The following is a 20,012-nucleotide window of genomic DNA, read 5'->3' on the forward strand; positions in this document are numbered from 1 at the left end:
AAATCCATGTTTTCATGGCTACTTTTCTTAGAGATTGCTTCTAGTCTGTCTTTTTAGATGGAACTCTGCATGTGTCTTCATGTGCAGTATTGGAACAAGGAAACCCTTTCTAGTTTGACCATGTAGGCATATAAAGCGCCATCAATGAAAAGGAAGTCATGCAAAATCAAAAGGTAGGACATGTTGGACTGGAAAGAACAGGCGGCATGCAGACAGTCACTATGGCGACAGCAATCAAGAGACTCTTGGGACTGAGCAGGTCAGAGAAGAGGGCTTGAGAGGCAGCTGACAGAGAAATCAACCCTCAGACTGGATGATTCAAGTGACAGCTCATCCCAGAGTACAGGCAGCCTGGCTGTCCCCACAGAGACTGTTTTGAGAAGGGTCGTTCCACCTCAAAAAGCACAAGAAAGAGGATTTTAACACCGACCATCTCAGATTGTTCTGAAATTGTTTCTGTAGTTAGTAACAGATACGATTAGTATTCCTGAAACATAATTTTATCTCTGAAAAATTGAGCTAAATGATTGCACCCTAATTGGCCATTTTAATTTATAGGATTTCAGATAATATTCAATAAATATAGTACCCAACATCCGACTTGCACCAAACTTATTCCTACCAATGAGTAAGACGGGAGATATAAAAAGCCACCCACGGATCCCCCACACCCCATGGCAATCCCACCCCAACAACCAGTATCTAATTATTCTATGTCTGAGAGGTGCCCTACACTAACTGCTGTTTTCAGCTCTCGCCATAGGTTTTGGAAGTGATTCAGATCTGTACTCTTCGCTGGCCGCTCCAGAACAGTCCACCTCCTCTTCTTGAGCCATTCCTGGGTTCTTTTGATGTGTGTTTGGGCTTGTTGTTCTGTTGTAAGACCAACAACCTTCAACAGAGACCCCGTTTTTGGATACTTTGTTGAACATTGCACTCCAAAAAACCTTGATAAACTACTGATTTCATGATGTCTTGCTTACACTCAAGGTCACCAGTATCAGGGTCAGTAAAGTAACCTAGGGCGAGATCTAAAAACAGCATTTGGTGGAGGGCACCCCTCAAATATTGAAAAATTTGAGCATTTTGCTGCTGAAGAGTGGGACATTTTTCCAGTAGAACGGTGCAGCAAGCTCATTGATGGCTACAAGATGCATTTGTATGCAGTTACAGCATCTTTGGCAAAGGCTGTGCAACCAAGTACTAGCTTCAGGGTGCCAATACTTTTGTCCATGCCAATCGTCTTTATTTTCTCAATTAAAATTGTAAACTTAAGTTCACAAAAAAAAGTTGTTCTGCAATGTTGAAAATCCAACATGTGGAATGTGGAATCCAACATGTCCACATTTCAACATGTGGAGTTATTTTAAAACTTAATATGGAATTATTTAAGAAAATTGTACCAATATATTTGCCTGCAACTCTATGTATTGTGATCAGTGACATTTACCATTAAACCCAACCAAACCCAATACCATTACAATTGTAAAACACTATGCAGTCTATGTGTTTGGGACCTTTACCATTGCAGACCATTTGAAACCATAACATTGAAACCATTAGAACTGCTGTTGCCTAATGGTTTGCTTGTTCGCCAGGAATGGTCTAACAGTAACTAATCAATACCTTTTTTGAAGAGAATAAACCACACACAAAGGGTCTGTTTCCCTTTGTGGACAAACTGAATTGATTTCATGGAGGACTGGCTTGTGTAACGTTCTTCGACGGGCAAAAAAAGAGGAGGACCAAGATGCTGCGTGGTGAGTATTCATATTCCTTTTAATGACAACCGAATACTCGAACAAAAACAAAATAACGATAAACGATAAATACACGAAACGAAACAGTCCTGTCTGGTGACATACACAAAGACACAGGAAACAGGAACAATCACCCACAACCCACAATACAAAATAAGCTACCTAAATATGGTTCCCAATCAGAGACAACGACAAACACCTGCCTCTGATTGAGAACCATATCAGGCCAAACACATAGAAACAGACAAACTAGACATACAACATAGAATGCCCACTCATATCACACCCTGACCAAAACAAAACATAGAAACAAACAACGCAAACTATGGTCAGTGCGTGACAGGATGACCACACATTTTCTTTTCATGTGCCAAATCTGTTTGTTTTTTTCCCCAAAGTTGCGATCTATTTAATAAATACAAGAGACTAGAAAAATGAATAAAAGCATATGTGCTGACCAGCTGTCAAGTGTCTTCACCGACATTATGAACCTATCGCTAACCCGGTCTGTAATACCAACTTGTTTCAAGCAGACCACCATAGTCCCCGTGCCCAAGAACACCAAGGTAACCTGCCTAAATGACTATCAGCCAGTATCACTCACACCTATAGCCATGAAAGTCTTTGAAAGGCTGGTCATGGCTCACATCAACACCATCCTCCCAGACACCCTGGACCCACTCCAATTTGCATACTGCCCCAACAGATCCACAGACAATGCAATCTCTATTGTACTCCACACGGCCCTTCCCACTTGGACAAAAAGAACACCTACGTGAGAATGCTGCCCTGGGACTGAACACCTCCCTCTCCAACTGAATCCTGGAATTCCTGGCGGGCCACCCCCAGGCAGGGATGGTGGGCAACAACACAGGGACCCCTCAGGCGTCTGTGCTTATTCCCCTCCTGTACTCCCTGTTCACCCACAACTGTGGGGCCGCACACGACTCCAGCACCAATATCAAGTTTGCTGACGACAAGACGGTGGTAGAGCTGATCACCAACAAAGATGAGGCAGCCTATAGGGAGGTCAGAGACCTGGTGCCAGGACAACAACCTCTTCCTCAACGTTAGCAAGATAAAGGAGCTAATAGTGGACAACAGGAAATGGAGGGGAGAGCACGCCCCCATCCACATCGATGGTACTGTAGTGGAGCGGGTCTCGAGCTACAACTTTCTTGGTGTCCACATCACCAAGGAATTAACATGTTCACACACACGAACACAGTTGTGAAGTAGGCACCACCACACCTCTTACCCCTCAGATCCTCAAAAAATGTTTACAGCTGCACCATTTAGAGCATCTTGACTGGCTGCATCATCGCTTGGTACGGCAACTGCAAGGCACCCGACCGCAAGGCGCTACAGAGAGTGGTGAGTAGCAGTGTGCCGAGTACTCGGACAAAACAAGTATCGTAACGATATGAAGAATTTTTCGATTATTATTTTTCGATTATGACACAAGTATGTTTTGTATTTATCCGTGATCGATATTTTTTGTATTTAATTTCTGCTACCAGCACGCATCTCTCTCTTTCACTCGAACAGTGTGAAGAGCTGTGTGCTCTAAACAACTATTGGCTAGTTCTCCTGTCTGTAAAGAAACGGACGGTGTTATCGGTTGAGTCTCCTGCAACGATTGGATTAGAACAAGCCGCTCTCCCTCTGCTCTCATTTTCCCATTTTCTATTTCACTTAGTCACAGTCACTCATCTCAGCGCTAAAGTTTCCCCTTCTCCAAACATCGTTTATGAATCAGAATCCGTAGCTAGTCATTGTTGTTCAATCTAGTTATTTCCTGTCGACTTTGGTTGTTTTTGTGGTTGTTTTTGTCTGTTTACTTGACGTTGTTTAGTAGGCTACTTTGTCTGTCCATATAATTATTCTATTGTTGTTGACGTCTGTCGCTATGTGGTGATCGCAGCCCATGCTTGCTTGATATTATTATTTCTTCTCACCCATGCATTTTTAGCGAATGACAGATCATTCGAAAATTAAATGACAAATGTTGATAGTTTATATTGATTGTACAAATGTTGTGGTATAAGTGTCGGGAGAGAAAAGTTTTGCTCCTCTCGAAAGTAAACAATATATGGGGCAAGCGACTTCAATTACTAATTTCTCTGAATGAAGGAAAATAACCATTACCAGATGGTTACCATTACCAGATTACCAGACATATATTACATAGTATGGAGAAACAATACTCCAAACCACAGCTTCATACTACTTGTCAAACATAGAGAACTGAAACTGTATACTGGTTGTTGGGACGGGATTGACGTGGGATGTGGGGGTTCCGTGGGTGGCTTTTGACCATTTTGTGTTATTTCTGATGTCTCACTCATTCTCAGGAATAAGTTTGGTCCAAATTGGATGTTGGGTACTATATTTATTGAGTATTATCTGAATCCTATAAATTAAAATGGTAAATTTGGGTGCAATCAATTAGCTTAATTTCTCCAAGATCAATTTATATTTCAACAAAATAATGTTTTGGGAATGCCAATTGTATTTGTTTCTAACTACCGAAACAATTTCAGAACAATATGAGATGGTGGGTGTCATGGCTTGCTGAAATGACTCTGAAGCCAGTTGTACGTGGTAACAGCCTTTTTGAGGTACATGTAAGAATAAGGCCATGATAGAAAAAAACACCTAGTAGTAATATTTATAGTGCTGTATGGTCTCACTTGTTCTCGATGTGAATAAGATTTCAGCCTTATTCTCACTCTCTCCCTTCTTTCTCTATTTATCGTTTACATATCCATGCACATATGCAAATAATCACACGTTCAAATGCACAACATTAACAGCATTAGGGGAGAATTGAAGTAACTCTCTCTCGCCTCTCTGCTTGCAGTGACTCTCTCCTCTCTGCTGGCTGTGGTCCATACCAGCAGATGGTCCGGTGTCAATAGGCTGCTATTAACTGGCCACAGTCCTCTCCTGGGGCCAGGAGAAAAAGCACATACAGTGCACTGGAGACAAAGACAAGCCATGCTGCTTGTGGAGGTACTGATACTTTTACCTTTTTACTGTATTTTAAGATGAAGTCACACCAAGCTGATGAACGGTGTCATCACACAGTTTATTATATTCAGTAGAAATACTGTACATCTTCAGGAAACTATAGGAAAATAACATGATGTGATGGCGACAATAATGTGATAATGATCAATCATCTGACCTTGACCTTTGGCCAATGATTTGACCTACATCATGTTATGTTCAGGAGGAGTGGTAACACTTTACCACTTTTCATTGTTTCTCCTACACCTGTGTAGTAACACTGGAGTTCCTGTTGTATTAGGGTTGTATAAACATGCTATTACATAGTAAGTATTGTATCCCAAACCTTGAATGACATACAGTACAACCCTAAAGAATCTTACTCAAGAGAGACGGTACAGGTCAATGTATCACAAATAACATTTCTTGGTTTACTGTATGTGGCTATTTCCCACATGTCATGCTGAAAAGGAATGCACTGCCGGCTATGTGCCAGGAAATGCCCTTGTCCAGAGCAAGGGATCACAATTTCTAACTCTCCAGAAAAGTGTTTAAAAGTTTGAAAACAGGCTAAATGAATATTTCCTGAAAAGGGTCTCGTAGTTTCTTGCAATAGCCGTCTCTGACTTTAAGGAATATTTATCTCAAAACTGATTCCTAAAGAAATGTGTCCGAAGTTTTGGTTAACTCAGATTTGTCTAAAATCTTAAATGAATCAGAAATGAGCAGGGTCAGTTATACCATCTCCTGACATGTACTGCAGCAAGACAACCTGTGGTCCCTAAAGTCTTCTACTTTTGATAGATTTAAACAAACATTATTGATATCACCATGGTCACAACCATAACCTGTCAACTCCGTCTCCCTTATAGATTAAGATAGAATATGACTTTTTGTTAAAATATGTTCAATTCGTTTTAATATGGTCATAAAGCAACTGAGGAAAAACTAAATTGCTACTTTGTATACCACCTGAGTAAAGAAGAAAAATATGTGATTTGTCAACTCCGTAAAACGTAAACTCAGATTTTTGTCTAACATCAACCCTCGTCAGAGTGCTGAAAGATCTTAAAGAATGGTTATGTTTTTGTTTAGGATTGTCAAATGAACCATTTTCCATATTTTACAAATTTTTGTATTGAACTTTTACTTTTAGATGCAAGAATATGTCTATTTTGAGTACCTATTGTCATCTCCGGAAGTCATTGTTAACCCCCTTAAGATGTTTTTTTTGTAAATGTTCTGAAAAAAATATGTTAATCACTGTTCTGCAATAATTGCTTAAACTATTGAAATATTTGCTGTGCTGGACATAAAGGATCATGTTTCCTTTATAAATCTTGTTTTATATTCTGAATCTAGAAAAACATGCCAAAAAAATTTGCCCTGGAGAATTATATAGTGGTATAAAACAAAACAAAAAGTTTGAAGATTTGTATACATATGTAATGTTAGAATTTAACAAGCAAGGCCTTTAAACAGTTGTTGGACAGTAAATGTAAAAATTAAATGCCTTGTATGGTGTCTAACGGAGTTTACGATACATCAAAAAAGAGGTGAGATAGCTGATACGTTGGTCTATAAAAATATATATTTCAAATTTGGTTAATATTAAGAAAAATCTGTGGGAAAAACGTTGGGATTGTACCGTCTTTCAAGAATCCCTGTAACTGATGATGGTGCTCCATCATCCTACTTCTAAGTATTCCTATTGAGATGAAGACTGGGCAGAAAAAGAGAAGGAATGAGCCTGATGCCTATGTCTCATGTCTTATACACATAGAGAAAGAGGAGATGGGAAACACAGAGAAAGCAGGGAGAACAGGCAGATGTGGTAGTGTCGCTGTTGTTGTTAGAACAGTCTTCCCACCTTGTGGTAGCACAGTGAACTGTAGCTGCCTGCATGAGAGCGTGAGCAAGTGAGTTGGGAGAGAGCGACACAGAGAGAGATGGAATGAGAGTGCGAGAGAGAGTGGGTGAGAGAGAGAGAGAGAGAGAAAGAGAGACAGAGAGGAAGTTTAAACCAAGAGCTATGTTTTGGGACAAGCTAATCTGCCAGAGAGCAGTGTGAGGATCGGAGCGCATTGTGTGAGCGAGTGTGCGGGGGACAGATAAGGGAACAAGCCCGCCAGCCCGACTGCTTGTTTTAATGTGCTGACTCTAGGGAGATAAAAAAAATACTCTTCAGTTGTGTGCCGAGACCCTGGGCACAAGCTCCACATCCACCAGAGGTGTACCAAAGCAGGGGAAAAGGGGACAAAAATCTGACACAAAAGAAATTAGAGGATTTTTTCCCATTTTTTAATTGATTAATTTTTTCTTTCTTTTTTCCTGGGACTGACTCTCATTTCCAGTAGAAAGAGGGAGAAAATCACTGAAGGGGAACCCTTAGAAAATAAGAAAAGGACAAGAGAAAGCATTGACTACAAGATGTTCGAAATCAGCCGAACACTCAACGCTGCTTTGTTGAGCAATGAGGTAAAGAAAAATTGGCTTCGTTTTTTCTCACCTCCCCAGTGTATGTGCTGCCTACCATTCTGTCTTGTGTATTATTGTGTGTGTGCATTTCTGTGTAAAGTGTAAAGACACAGGGTTGATTAATGACCAGAGCTTAGCGTATTAGCCAAGCTCGATGGATGCTAGTAGAAAAAGGATCACAACGCTTCTCACTCATTCTTGCTTGCAGTAACAAATGGAAGGCTAGGCGGCTGGCTGATTCATGTGACAACTGTTTTATTTCCCCTAATTTCCCCAAAGCAAGGTGGCTATCATTGCTAAGCTTGCTTGAGGAATCGCCCATCATGTGTGTGTGTGCATATGTGTGTGAGCGTGTGGTTGGTGCCTGTGTGTCTGCATGACTGTGTGTGTGTGATTGTGTGTGTGTATAGTGTACTGTGATTGCCCTCTGCCTCCTCTTCCTCTCTCCCCCTCACTCCCGCTGTCCTTTGCCATTCTGTTTCTGTCCTTCCTACTTTCCTGTTTCTGTTCTTCCTTCTTCTCCCTCTCCCCCTCTATCTGTGTGTGAGCGTGCACTCTGTGAGCAGCATCTCAAGATGATGGTGAGGTACCCCCAGCTCTCGGGACTAGCCACTGCTGACGGCTCCGTCCCTGAGAGGCTCTCGCCGCTATTTCCCAGGGATCTCCCATCCACCCAGATGGGGTCCAGGTCACTTTTGGTAAGAGGATAGAAAGAAATATCTCCATCTCTTAAAACACAAACAGGAGAAAAAAATGATAGAGAGAGAGAGTGAAAGAGAGCGAAAGAGAGCGAAAGAGAGAGAGAGAGCAGTAAATAATGATCCGTTTAGGAAGATGACTGTATCCCCAGGAATTGTATTAGCAGCTATTAACATGCTTATGTGTGTTCAATTACAACCGCCTACTCTGCCTTAACCCTCTGTCAATCAGTCCGTTATCTTGGGAGCAAGAGCGGCAGAGTGCATGTGAAGTGTGTATGAATTCAGTGTAGCAGGCTCACTGCATGCATAGTTTGCCAATGCCTGCATCTTTATGTTCATTTTGTGCGTGTGTGTGTGCGCTTATGGCTTATGTGTTGTATGTGCATGGAAATAATGTTACCTCAATATTTATAAACTATTTATTTTTAAACTACATTTTAATCTGAAACCGAGAGTAAATTAGAATATGGAAGGTAGTATGTAATATGGCGTCAGGTAATAGTTTTTCTTTGAAAAGTGTGGGGTTGGGTACATTTACCATCTTGACACTCGTAACTGGAAGATGTGATGTCCGGCAACTTAGAAATACAGGGCTACTGCAATACACTGAAACCTTGCCACAATGATGAAATACTGTAAGACATGAATGTTCCCATTAATACCTGATGCTCTGTATGTAGAGAATTTAGAAGTATGGATATAGTGTAGTTTATTTGTTTCACCTTTTACATAAGAGATTTGTTTAGACAGGATGCTGATCTGACTTCAATATGTAATGCAGATAGTTGCTATTGATGGCCATTATGTAAAGCAGGCAACTAAGTCAACCTGAAGTTAAACCATTAGGGACATTATCTTTGAGATAATTTATTCAAGTCTTCCTCCTCATTGTTAGAACTTGAGTCTATAGTATGTGCTGTTTCTAATGTAGAGTGTAGTTCAAGGGGAAGAGAGGCATGAGAAAACCTGCATTAAATTGACATGAAACTGTGGGTGTCTAATCTGTGATGGGCTCTCATTCGGCTTCCCTTCAAACAGGCTCAGCTTCCCACCCTAGAGCTTTCCAGAATTTTTCAGAAATCGTTGTAATGCTGACAGCATTGAGGTCTTCTGTTGACTGTACACGATTGCAGAGGAAATGTTTGGTCATCTATAAAGACTTAATGTTCTTATTCACCTGGCAGAACCATCTTATTCACTCATACAGACTATTCTCGCATAGGCTACACAGTCATGCTCACTAGCTGCCTGTGAAGAATCCAAGTGTTGAACTACAGAGGAAATAGACTTAAATTGCAGATGACAAGTAGCTTGATGCTGTAATTTCTCTCTCACATAATAATAGTACCACACAGTGCCTTAATTTCTGCTGAAATTAAAATTGAATAGTAGATTGTAATAATGGGTAGTGAGAGGTTATGGCAAGTTATTAAATCAACTCTTTCAAGCCTTTTAATTGCAACACATAAAAAAATTATTTAGTGTTTGGGTGAGCTAAAGAACTTGATGTGGATGTTTGTATGCATTTTCATTATATCTGATAATGATTATGCAGACCGTTCTAAAGCTATGATTGGAATGCGCACAAACCAGGGAGAATGTTTTATCCCCCTGTTTCTATGTGACCCTGAAAACCCACAAATACTATTCTACTTCCTGTTAAAATTAATGTGACTATATTAGTTGTATGTAAGTCAGAATATATGAGGCGTGACTGGGATTGTGATTACCCTGGTTAAAACAGACCATCGTTACAATGATTAATGGTACCTTCATTAAGCACAGCTAGATCATTTGCATACATTAGATACGTGTGCTGGAAGAATGTTGAGGCTTTGCTGTTGGAGAGCAGGATTATTTTATACTTTTGGTGGATGTGAGGCATACTATTATAATACTAGAGACCAAAATGTTGAGTCCGAGATGTGTACGGTGTGAGAGCTGCATGATACCACTGTATGGCTATGGCTGTGCTACAGTATGATATTATCACAACAGTAGGAGTAACAAAATTGAAATGATGATCTATCTTAAATCAAAAGCCATAATAAAAAACTATTATTTTACTGGTATGATACTGAACACCTTCAAGTATATTTAAAGGGGATCCAGTATAGCAAAGTGATGAAGCAAAAGACATCACTTGGTTGAACAAGATACATACTTAGCTAAATGGCTGCAGTCTTGAACAATGTCCCTGGAGTCCAGGCCGCCATTTGTCAGGCTGCAGGGGACCTAGAGAACATTGTGTTTGAAAGGATGTCGAACAACTTCTACTGAGTTCTCTATCAGAACCTAGTGTCTGTTCTGCTCTGAATGCTGTTGCGAGTCTGTGATTACTGTCATCACACAGCTGTTGTTTTTCTTAGAATGCTGTGCTTTGTTTGGTAACTCCATTCTTCGGTTCAACAAAGAAAGGTTAGATTTTACTTCAAACTCATTTGATGCATCATCACAACAATCAGAAAGCATTGGCAATGGCATATTGACACCCCCGAAATTGTAAGGGTCATCTCTATTGCACAACAATGATTAGCTCTTTCCATCTGCCGCTTCCATCACTTCCTCCTTCCCTGATTGCAGTGTGTCTCTGGATAATCTACCCCAGGAAATTAGTTCATTTATGCTCAACAACTCTGCCTTTGCTGACGCACAAACAGGTGCAGTATAAAGATAGGCACGTATCATCTCTGAGAGAGGCAGCGCACTGTGCCAAGGAGGTATAATCACCAGCCTAACTGCGACACAAAATCATATATTGGATACAAAGGCCATAGATTGATATTGATTAACTGACAGGAGCATCATTTTAGGATTTACTATCTATGAAGAATGAAATGATGAAGTAACCTGGATTTGTTGAACGGTGGATTTGGACTAATATTGAGTGAATTGATCTAAGATATCCCAATTCATAACATGCAAATACCAACATGAATCATTGAACTTTGAAAACACATCAGTATGAGTAAGAATGAGCCAAGACACACGAGGTACCAGAACCTTGCTCAATCATCACTTTTAGGAGAATGGCACACGAAAGTGCTATTTATCATGCAGGTCAATCAACGGTCACATGCACACAGCTGCAAGAGAACAGCGCAGTACAACTGTTAAATACATATAGGCTGTAGAAGCTCTTATCATAGATTATTGTAGTGTATGTCCACAAAAAGGGTGTTAGAGAATATGTTGAGGGGAAGATACTGTGCTACCTGAGTAGTTACTTGCTTACTACATCCTAATTACGCCCATAAAAAATCAATAGCTGTTGGGTGGCCTGTGTGGCAAAGGATATGCTCTGTCAGCTTCTTGTAAAGATCCAATGAATGCCAATTACCCTGACCATGTCAAGTCAGTGCCATCATATAACAATTAATTCCAGATATCACACATTAAAAGGGGTGATTGTCTGTTGTGGGTTACAATTCATAGGCTAGTTTCTCAGCCAACCTGCATGATTCTCTCGTTTCTAAGATGGGTGTGGTAGCTACTGTACTGTGTGTGCCTGCATGGAAGGCAGGGCCAGGAGGGCAGGCTGGTAGTGTCACACTAAGAGGGGGCCAGTGCTGCATGGGGGGGCCTGTGAGCAGCAGCTGAGCCAGAGTCCCGCTGGGAGCCGTCACTGCTGAGTGGAGCAGGTGTCTCCAGCCAGGCAAAGAGCTTCCCTAAGCCAGAGGAGAAGAGAGGAGGCAGGGCCGGCCATGACTCTGTGTGCCCCGCAGAGGACAGGTGGCCCAATCTCTCTCTCTCTCTCTCTCTCTGTCTCTCTCTCTCTCTCTCTCTCTCGCACACTCTGTGAGTATACTTCTCAATGACTCCTCCAGGGGCTGACATTGCATACCAAGCCGCCCTATTGTGTATATTGTCTGCAGAGTGATCACATTAGCATGTTAGCTAGCAATGTTGCTGTCCATGGTTCTGGAGTACCAGATGGATATACAGTACAGTGCCATCAGAAAGTATTCACACCCCTTGACTTTTTCCACATGTTGTTGTGTTACAGCCTCTCTGACCTACACACAATACCCTATAGTGTCAAAGTGTAATTATGTTTATTATTATTTATTTTTTTACAAATGTTTTAAAAATACAAATATGAAATGTCTTGAGTCAAGAAAAATTCCACCCCTTTGTTATGACAAATGGTGTTTAACATGATTTTTGAATGACCTCATCTCTGTACCCCACACATACAATTATCTGTAAGGTCCCTCAGTCGAGCATTGAATTTCAAACACAGATTCAACCACAAACCCCAGGCAGTTTTTCCAATGCCTCACAAAGAAGAGCACCTATCGGTAGACATGTAAAAAAAAAAGCAGACATTGAATACCCCTTTGAGGAAATCCAACACATCACTGAGTACCAATCTTCATATTTTCAAGCTTGGTGGTGGCTGCATCATGTTATGGGTATGCATGTCATCAGCAAGGACTAGGGAAATATTTTTAGAATAAAATTAAACAGAATAGAGCTAAGCACAGGCAAAATCCTAGAGGAAAAACTGGTTCAGTCTGTTTTCCAACAGACACTGGGAGACAAATTCACATTTCAGCAGCATAATAACCTAAAACACAAGGCCAAATATACACTGGAGTTGCTTACTAAGATGACATTGAATGTTCCTGAGTTGCCTAGTTACAGTTCTGACTTAAATTGGCTTGAAAATCTACGGCAAGACTTGAAAATGGCTGTCTAGCACCTTGACAGTTTCAAGAATTAAAAAAATAATAATGCGCAAATATTATAAGATCCAGGTGTGCAAAGCTATTAGAGACTTACCCAGAAAGACTCACAGATGTAATTGCTGCCAAAGATGACTCTAACATGTATTGACAGGCATTACTCAGGGGTGTGAATACTATTTCATTTTCAATACATTTTCAAAAATTTCAAAAACATGTTTCCACTTTGTCATTATGAGTTATTGTGTGTACATGTGTGAGAAAAAAACATATTTCATCCTTTTTGAATTCAGGCTATAACACAACAAAATGTGGAATATGTCAAGGGGTATGAATACCTTCTGAAAGCACTGTACAAGGGGAGGTGGTTGTGATCCATAAAACATAGCCACCCAAAAGAAAGAACTGAAGCTTACACCAAGCTAAGGGTCAGCTTTCTGGATACACGTACCCTGACCTGGAAGTAACAGCCTGGGATTTCACCCATAGAGAGGCAAATGGCAAGGTTTCCGAGGAGAAGCCACTCACGTTGCTCTGTGTGCGTATGTGACAGGGGTCTATTTATCGACTGAGAGTTGCATGTGATTGTGTTGCTGTGGAAAATGAACATCTGAACAGTGTAATTGGTGAACAGTGAAAGCTTTGTAGTAGAAATAAAAGCTTTCGTTTGAAGACAGCAGTGCCAAGAAAAGACTGCAGAGAAAACACAAAAGAATGTACATACAATTGTGATGATAGCTTGAAAACCATGACTTTTTGACCGTTATGTAAGAGCGCTTAACAAGTGCTTTTTCCTCTTACAACCGCAAAGAGCACTTCTATTGTGTTGATTAAACCAGAATTTAATTTTAGAGCCACATTTATATACTGTATGCTTACTGTGGCCATTGTTTTATATCCAATCACAGTTATTTCCCGGCTTATAACAGAGTAATTAGAAAAGGAATCATGTTGGAGGAAAAAAACGGAACTATGTCGTGTCTTTATTGCCTGAGAGCAAGGTTTACTCTTGTTTGTGTACATACAGTAATGAATGTTGCTGTTAATTAGAGTGGAACGGTATTGAAGAAAACAGCCACAGTTTTATGCCATTTTCAGTCAACTGTTTCCATACATTACAAAGGAGGCATTACCCCCACCGACCAGTGTAGTTCTATTGTAATCTCTCTTAGCTGACTAAGCTCAAAATAACAATAACAATGACCATTATGCTATAGTCAAGATTATCTATATACTGTATATAAATAATTATATTCAAATTGCACATTGTGACGCATAAAAATATATGACAAAAAAAGGGCAGTCAAATGGCTGCACCTGCTATTCGAGAGCCATCAGTATCGGGCCGCCATCTTAAAAGAAGAGATTAGAGAATGCTTTAGCTCACAGCTTACTGCCTTTTGGTAGGAAGTGACAAATGTGGCCAACACTTGAGCGATAGGCTGTGGCCGAATCGTGACATCTTGACGAACAACACTGTTTTTCAGAATTTGTAGTTTCGTAGCCGATGCCTTTTATTGATTTACTAATTGTTTGGGAGCTATAAAAGTGACGGCTGTTGTCATGAATAAATGATATGTGCCTGACATGAGTGCATTACTGAGGGAAACCTGCAAGGCCAGGCATTACTTCCTTAGAGACATAGCGGTTCTCTTCACAGCCCTGGGAAAGCATCATCCCCAGTAGTTTTCCAAGCCATTAATAATGAATCCTTTCTAACAGCAGCATTCAGGTTTAGATGGCTAGGACATCAGTGACAAGACTAAAATAACTACATTTAAAGCATGAGAAAAGCATATTTATGTATGGTAATTATTCCTTAAGGTATCCTTCTTTGCTGCTCTCTCCATTCTTGATTTCTTTATTCTCCCAATCTCGTTCTATTTCCTCCTGTGGTTGCAGGGGGGAGGGGGTAAAAAAAGAAAGATGGACGGAACACAGAACACTGCGTTCATTCCTTTCATAGCTACAGTGGTCAAAGGCAGGGAGAAACACAACATACTTTATTAATGCATTGCATTTTATCAAGCATACGTCTATGCCTAACTAAACAGAAAATGTTACATTGATCAACAAAAATAAACAGCTAATACAACACACATAAAATAAAGCTATTCGCCAAGCATATATGCTGTTAAACTAAAATATGGCAGAATAGCATTGTGCACTCGCTTCCCTACTAGCATCTTAAGAAGGAGCAGTAAACCATGAAGTGACATTTAGAAAGATGAAATGTTCAGTGTTAGCATGTTAGGAGGGCTCTAGTGCTCTGAGGCAGGCTGGCAGCACAGCGAAGGGATGGGGCCAGGCAGGAGAATGCATCCCCTCTCTGAGGGGAGGTGCTGATTAAAGCCCCAGCCAGATGGACCGCAGCGGTCACCCTCAGAGCGTGGAGGTACCCCGACTGGGATCAAACACAGAGCAGGCGGCCCCACAGCCAACCACTACACCACCATGGCAGCACTCACCACTCATAGTGGCAACACAGATGCCAATAGCGACGAGGGGCAACACTGGTAATAACAAGGGGAGCAGGCAAAGTATTGTTGCGGTTGAATGTCATTTATCAAGTGGCAACACCTCTGTAATCCAAATGGACTGTAATCCAAAATCTCCTGCTGTGACTGAAACCCTCCGTGCCAGAATACATGTCAACCATGGAAACCCCTCTGTGCAATTTTACTGCTCTCTCATTTCTGTTAAAGGTTATGGGGGCCTCAGTCCTTGCTCGCAAACAAAGGTAGTTATATGTACATATGCTTATTCTACCATGGTATTTGTTTAATTATACTTCAGATGTAGGCTCCCTTGCTGGGTTCAGTATTTATGAAACACTTTCCTTTGGTGCAGCCACTGCTTCTAGGACCGCTATTGAATTGTAATAACTGTCTTATTACTGCATTTGTGATAAAGGTGGCCATCTCTCCATACATATAGTATGTGGTTTTCTCCTGTCACATTCTTTTCCATAGACATGAATAGCTTACGCAGTTAGATAAGCCATGCCACTTCTCAAATGCTCCATCTATATAAAATGGATTTGAGTTCAAGGGAATGACAAACGCCTGTGACAAATATAGCACAGCCTTGTCCTGAAGTCGCCATGAAGAATTAATGTCTTGTTGAAAAGTTTCTCTTAGGTGGTGACATGAGCATGAGTTGAAATGGCCGTGATTCATTTCCAATGACATGGAAAGATAGGTATTTACAGGAGAAATGTTTCTCCTGCAGTTTAAGGAGCTGAGTAAGGATTTGGCAGAATGCTTGTCAGTCATCTTAAACATCAAAGATAACAGAAGCCAGTCCCGAGGGACAACTACTGCTGTCCTCGGCTAAATGCAGATTTGTAATTGAAGCCTGATGTCTCGGAGTAAGCAATGCTGAGTTTGTCACTCTGTATCAAGACAAAAGGTCTGACACCAATTTGTTGATTGTTATGGGTGGAGAATGGACTTAAGCCAGAGAAGTGATGATAATCAATCCGAGTTGCACGGCCAGGTGCTGCCAAAACTTCTATACAGGAAGTAAATGGATTGTTCAAGGGCAAATCAAAGAGAGCCAAATAAGCTCCTCCAAATAAGCTCCTGAGAAGACAAACCTGGGTGTCATAAAAAATAGTCTGTTTATGAGGGAGTCAGGGACATACTGTACTGGGATTTTCCCATGATAGGCTCAGTTCCATGGAAAGTGCATGATGAACATCATTTTTTGGAGGTCTCGCTTTCTCTGCCAGATCAGGCACAAATGGGCTATAAAAGCAAGCAGGGGATGACACTTCCAATCCGGTTAGTGCCCCTAATAGGAAATACAGAGGTGAGCTGGGAGAGGCGAGGCCTCCTGTTAACAAAGCTAAAATGATCTAACTACAGGCCCTGTGTGACATGCTAATCAATGGCCGTTGACCTTTCACTGACCTGGTTGTCTGGTGGTCATTCAAACAAACCATATTGTGAAAGTAATCATTTCATGACAGATAACTTTTTTATTGTTCAGTAAAATCAAAGGGAATTTCAGATAACTTAATACATATATTCATAAAAAATATATCAATCAGTGAAATGTAAAATATGGCACAGAGTAAAATACTGGCAGATGAGTCCATGGATGAATGTAACAACATCTGAAAAATCTATATTGTGTTTATTCAAAATACATGTTCGCAGAAGATTACATGTATATTTATTGAGTGTGACAAATTAAAACTTCTTAAAATGTTAACAGTTTTTTACACATTTCAGGTGACACCAACACTTTGCTACCTTTAAATAAACTTGTGATTATTCAGAGTGAAACATGAGAAGGGTGCGAATACACTGTATCTAACGGTTAGATTGCTCTGACTTAGATTAAGTTGATTCTATAAGACTGTCTGCTGCATATCTAGTTTCATACTAGCTACATACAGAATAGATATTATCTTACAATGTTGTTACATCTAAGTGTAATATCAAATTGTGTATATGAGAGAGGGAGAGAGAGAGAGAGAGAGAGAGAGATCACCCACACAGTGTGTACAGTGGGGCAAAAAAGTATTTAGTCAGCCACCAATTGTGCATGTTCTCCCACTTAAAAAGATGAGAGGCCTGTCATTTTCATTATAGGTACACTTCAACTATGACAGACAAAATGAGAAAAAGAAAATCAGAAAATCACATTGTAGGATTTTTAATTAATTTATTTGCAAATTATGGTGGAAAATAAGTATTTGGTCAATAACAAAAGTTTATCTCAATACTTTGTTAAATACCCTTTGTTGGCAATGACAGAGGTCAAACGTTTTCTGTAAGTCTTCACAAGGTTTTCACACACTGTTGCTGGTATTTTGGCCCATTCCTCCATGCAGATCTCCTCTAGAGCAGTGATGTTTTGGGGCTGTTGCTGGGCAACACGGACTTTCAACTCCCTCCAAAGATTTTCTATGGGGTTGAGATCTGGAGACTGGCTAGGCCACTCCAGGACCTTGAAATGCTTCTTACGAAGCCACTCCTTCGTTGCCCGGGCGGTGTGTTTGGGATCATTGTCATGCTGAAAGACCCAGTCACGTTTCATCTTCAATGCCCTTGCTGATGGAAGGAGGTTTTCACTCAAAATCTCACGATACATGGCCCCATTCATTCTTTCCTTTACACGGATCAGTCGTCCTGGTCCCTTTGCAGAAAAACAGCCCCAAAGCATGATGTTTCCACCCCCATGCTTCACAGTAGGTATGGTGTTCTTTGGATGCAACTCAGCATTCTTCGTCCTCCAAACACAACGAGTTGAGTTTTTACCAAAAAGTTATATTTTGGTTTCATCTGACCATATGACATTCTCCCAATCTTCTTCTGGATCATCCAAATGCTCTCTAGCATTAAGGACGGGTCTCAATTTTCCTCAGCAGAAAAAAACATTCACTGGATGTTAATCCGTGGAGCGCTTTTGAGGGGGAGGGGTTTGGGATGAGTAGGGAGGGCACGAGAGAGCAGGCGCAGGCCATGACAATTAGCCAGATTCTGGTGTCAAAATTAGCAGGCTTTCAGCAGAGGCAGGAGCCATGTCGGTGGGGCTCTATAATTGGGGCTACAGCAATCGGTGCGTCAGGTCATAGGTACTTCAGGAGGGTGGGTGAGAGAGAGTGTCAGGACCTATCCAGACAGAGACAATCAATGAGATGGGCTTTACATTGCTGACTGCATTGTTGGCAATCCTCCTGGGTTAGAGCCAGTAAAGCTTTTCACTTGAAAAAGTTAAGAAATATACAAAAAAACGAACAAAAAACTTTCCTGAAAATAGCTATCATAGTCTTTAGTCAAAATACATTAGCCCGTATAAGGCTAAAGCTAAATTCCAAATTATTTTTATGCAATATTTTACAAAATCCCCCAAAACACACACAGTGTGTACGGAGAGCCAAAGCCCACGGAGGCAAACCTTCCTGCCCAGCAACTCCAGTGACTAGATCTGAAATCTCCCAGCAGGCAGCCAACCTCCCCATCTGACAACACAAGGCAGGAGAGAACCAAATGTAACACTGCTTTAAGACCCCATTCATTTTCATCACGTTCTATTCATTAAAAGAATATAGGAAAACAATTTGGTAAAAGAAAGCAAGTACAGAAGAGGATATGGATTGCTCAACTGAAATCCCATTAAGAAAACTCTATTGAAGTAATTGAGGATGTTGTCCATAGATAAGAATATTCTGCTTCCTGGAACTCTCCTTAACTGCGTACCTATTAATCCAATAGCTAAAGTTGACTGCAATCAAAAAGGAAAATGATTGTTATTCATCTGTGTTATGTTCTATTATTTACAGCCAAGAATTAAAAGGTGGTAATAAAAACATGGTACCAGAGAGAATATTAAAGTCAGTGAAGCAGAGAATTATTTCCCAAGCTTGCACAGAATGCAATGAATTCAAAAAGGTCAAGTCAGAATAATAAAAGTGATAGAAAAAACAGGTCTGGTATTCACTGCAGGTTTCTAGACTGAAGCAGTGTACCAGAACGCACCCCAAACAAAAGGCAGTTGGTATCTGTTGTTGTCCCTGGCAGTAAGGGGTGGAGGGGTGGAGAAAGATACCACACAGTATTAAAATAAATCCAAAATACATCCATTCGGGAAACACCCATGTCCTGTTGATTCCTAATTGAGGTTGACGATGCTTTAGCCGTGGCTTTAACACTCATTAGTATTTCAAGCACATTGGTGTGCATGGCTTTAATACTCAGTGAGGTGGAGGGGCCAGAGGTGTAGTGGAGAGATTGGAGAGCTTCAAAACTCAGTCTCTTGCTTTTTTATTTCATGCATGCAACTGTGGGCAAATTATGTGCCCTGTGAAAGCTGACCAATGCATTGGTCTCTTCTCAATGTCATTATGCTCGTGTACATGTACAAATATAAATACAGTGCAAACATATACCTTGCAGATATACTGCACTGAATGTAAAGCATTCATTCATAAAGAAAATACATACATTGTTACATCCGTACTATAGGCACACTTTACATATTGAGAAATTAACAGCTGAGTCATTCCGAGCAAACGTCCACACAAAAAAAACTCCTGAAAATGTTTGGGGCAAATTTTGGATTAGTTGAACAGTGCTGCAGTGTTTTGTAGGCTGTCAAGAGCACTGTGGGACTTCCTATCAGTGCTCGTTCAGCTGGAGGTTAATGGACTTACTCAAGTTAGTCTGCCTGCCATGAGAGCCTCCTCCTAATTGAATAAAAACCAGCATGTGAACGAGAGGACCAGCTATATGTCTCTCTGTCTCTGATGTCTGGAATAAAACAATGTACTGTAATGACGCAGTGTTGAACAATGGATAAAATAGGCTTACTGCCTAGACATGCTGTAACAAAACATTGGGCCGTAGCAAAACAACCAAAGC

The 20,012-nt window shown here is 40.7% G+C and overlaps 1 protein-coding gene across 7 annotated transcripts in view; it reads left to right on the top strand.

Moving 5' to 3' along the window:
• Positions 1–6,720: 6,720 nt before the first annotated feature.
• LOC129855268 (ELAV-like protein 4) overlaps positions 6,721–20,012 on the top strand; it is an 84,538-nt gene continuing 71,246 nt past the window's right edge. For 3 of the 7 annotated variants that reach the window (XM_055922736.1, XM_055922738.1, XM_055922740.1), the window contains exons 1-2: positions 6,721–7,250; positions 7,817–7,948. In XM_055922736.1, coding sequence (XP_055778711.1) covers positions 7,203–7,250; positions 7,817–7,948 — 180 coding nt within the window. In that variant the 5' untranslated portion in view covers positions 6,721–7,202. The remainder of the gene's footprint in view (positions 7,251–7,816; positions 7,949–20,012) is intronic. The other 4 variants (XM_055922737.1, XM_055922739.1, XM_055922744.1 and 1 more) reach the window with 3 other exon arrangements.

This window comes from Salvelinus fontinalis, chromosome 5, assembly GCF_029448725.1.
Source record: "Salvelinus fontinalis isolate EN_2023a chromosome 5, ASM2944872v1, whole genome shotgun sequence".
NCBI lineage: Eukaryota > Metazoa > Chordata > Actinopteri > Salmoniformes > Salmonidae > Salvelinus > Salvelinus fontinalis.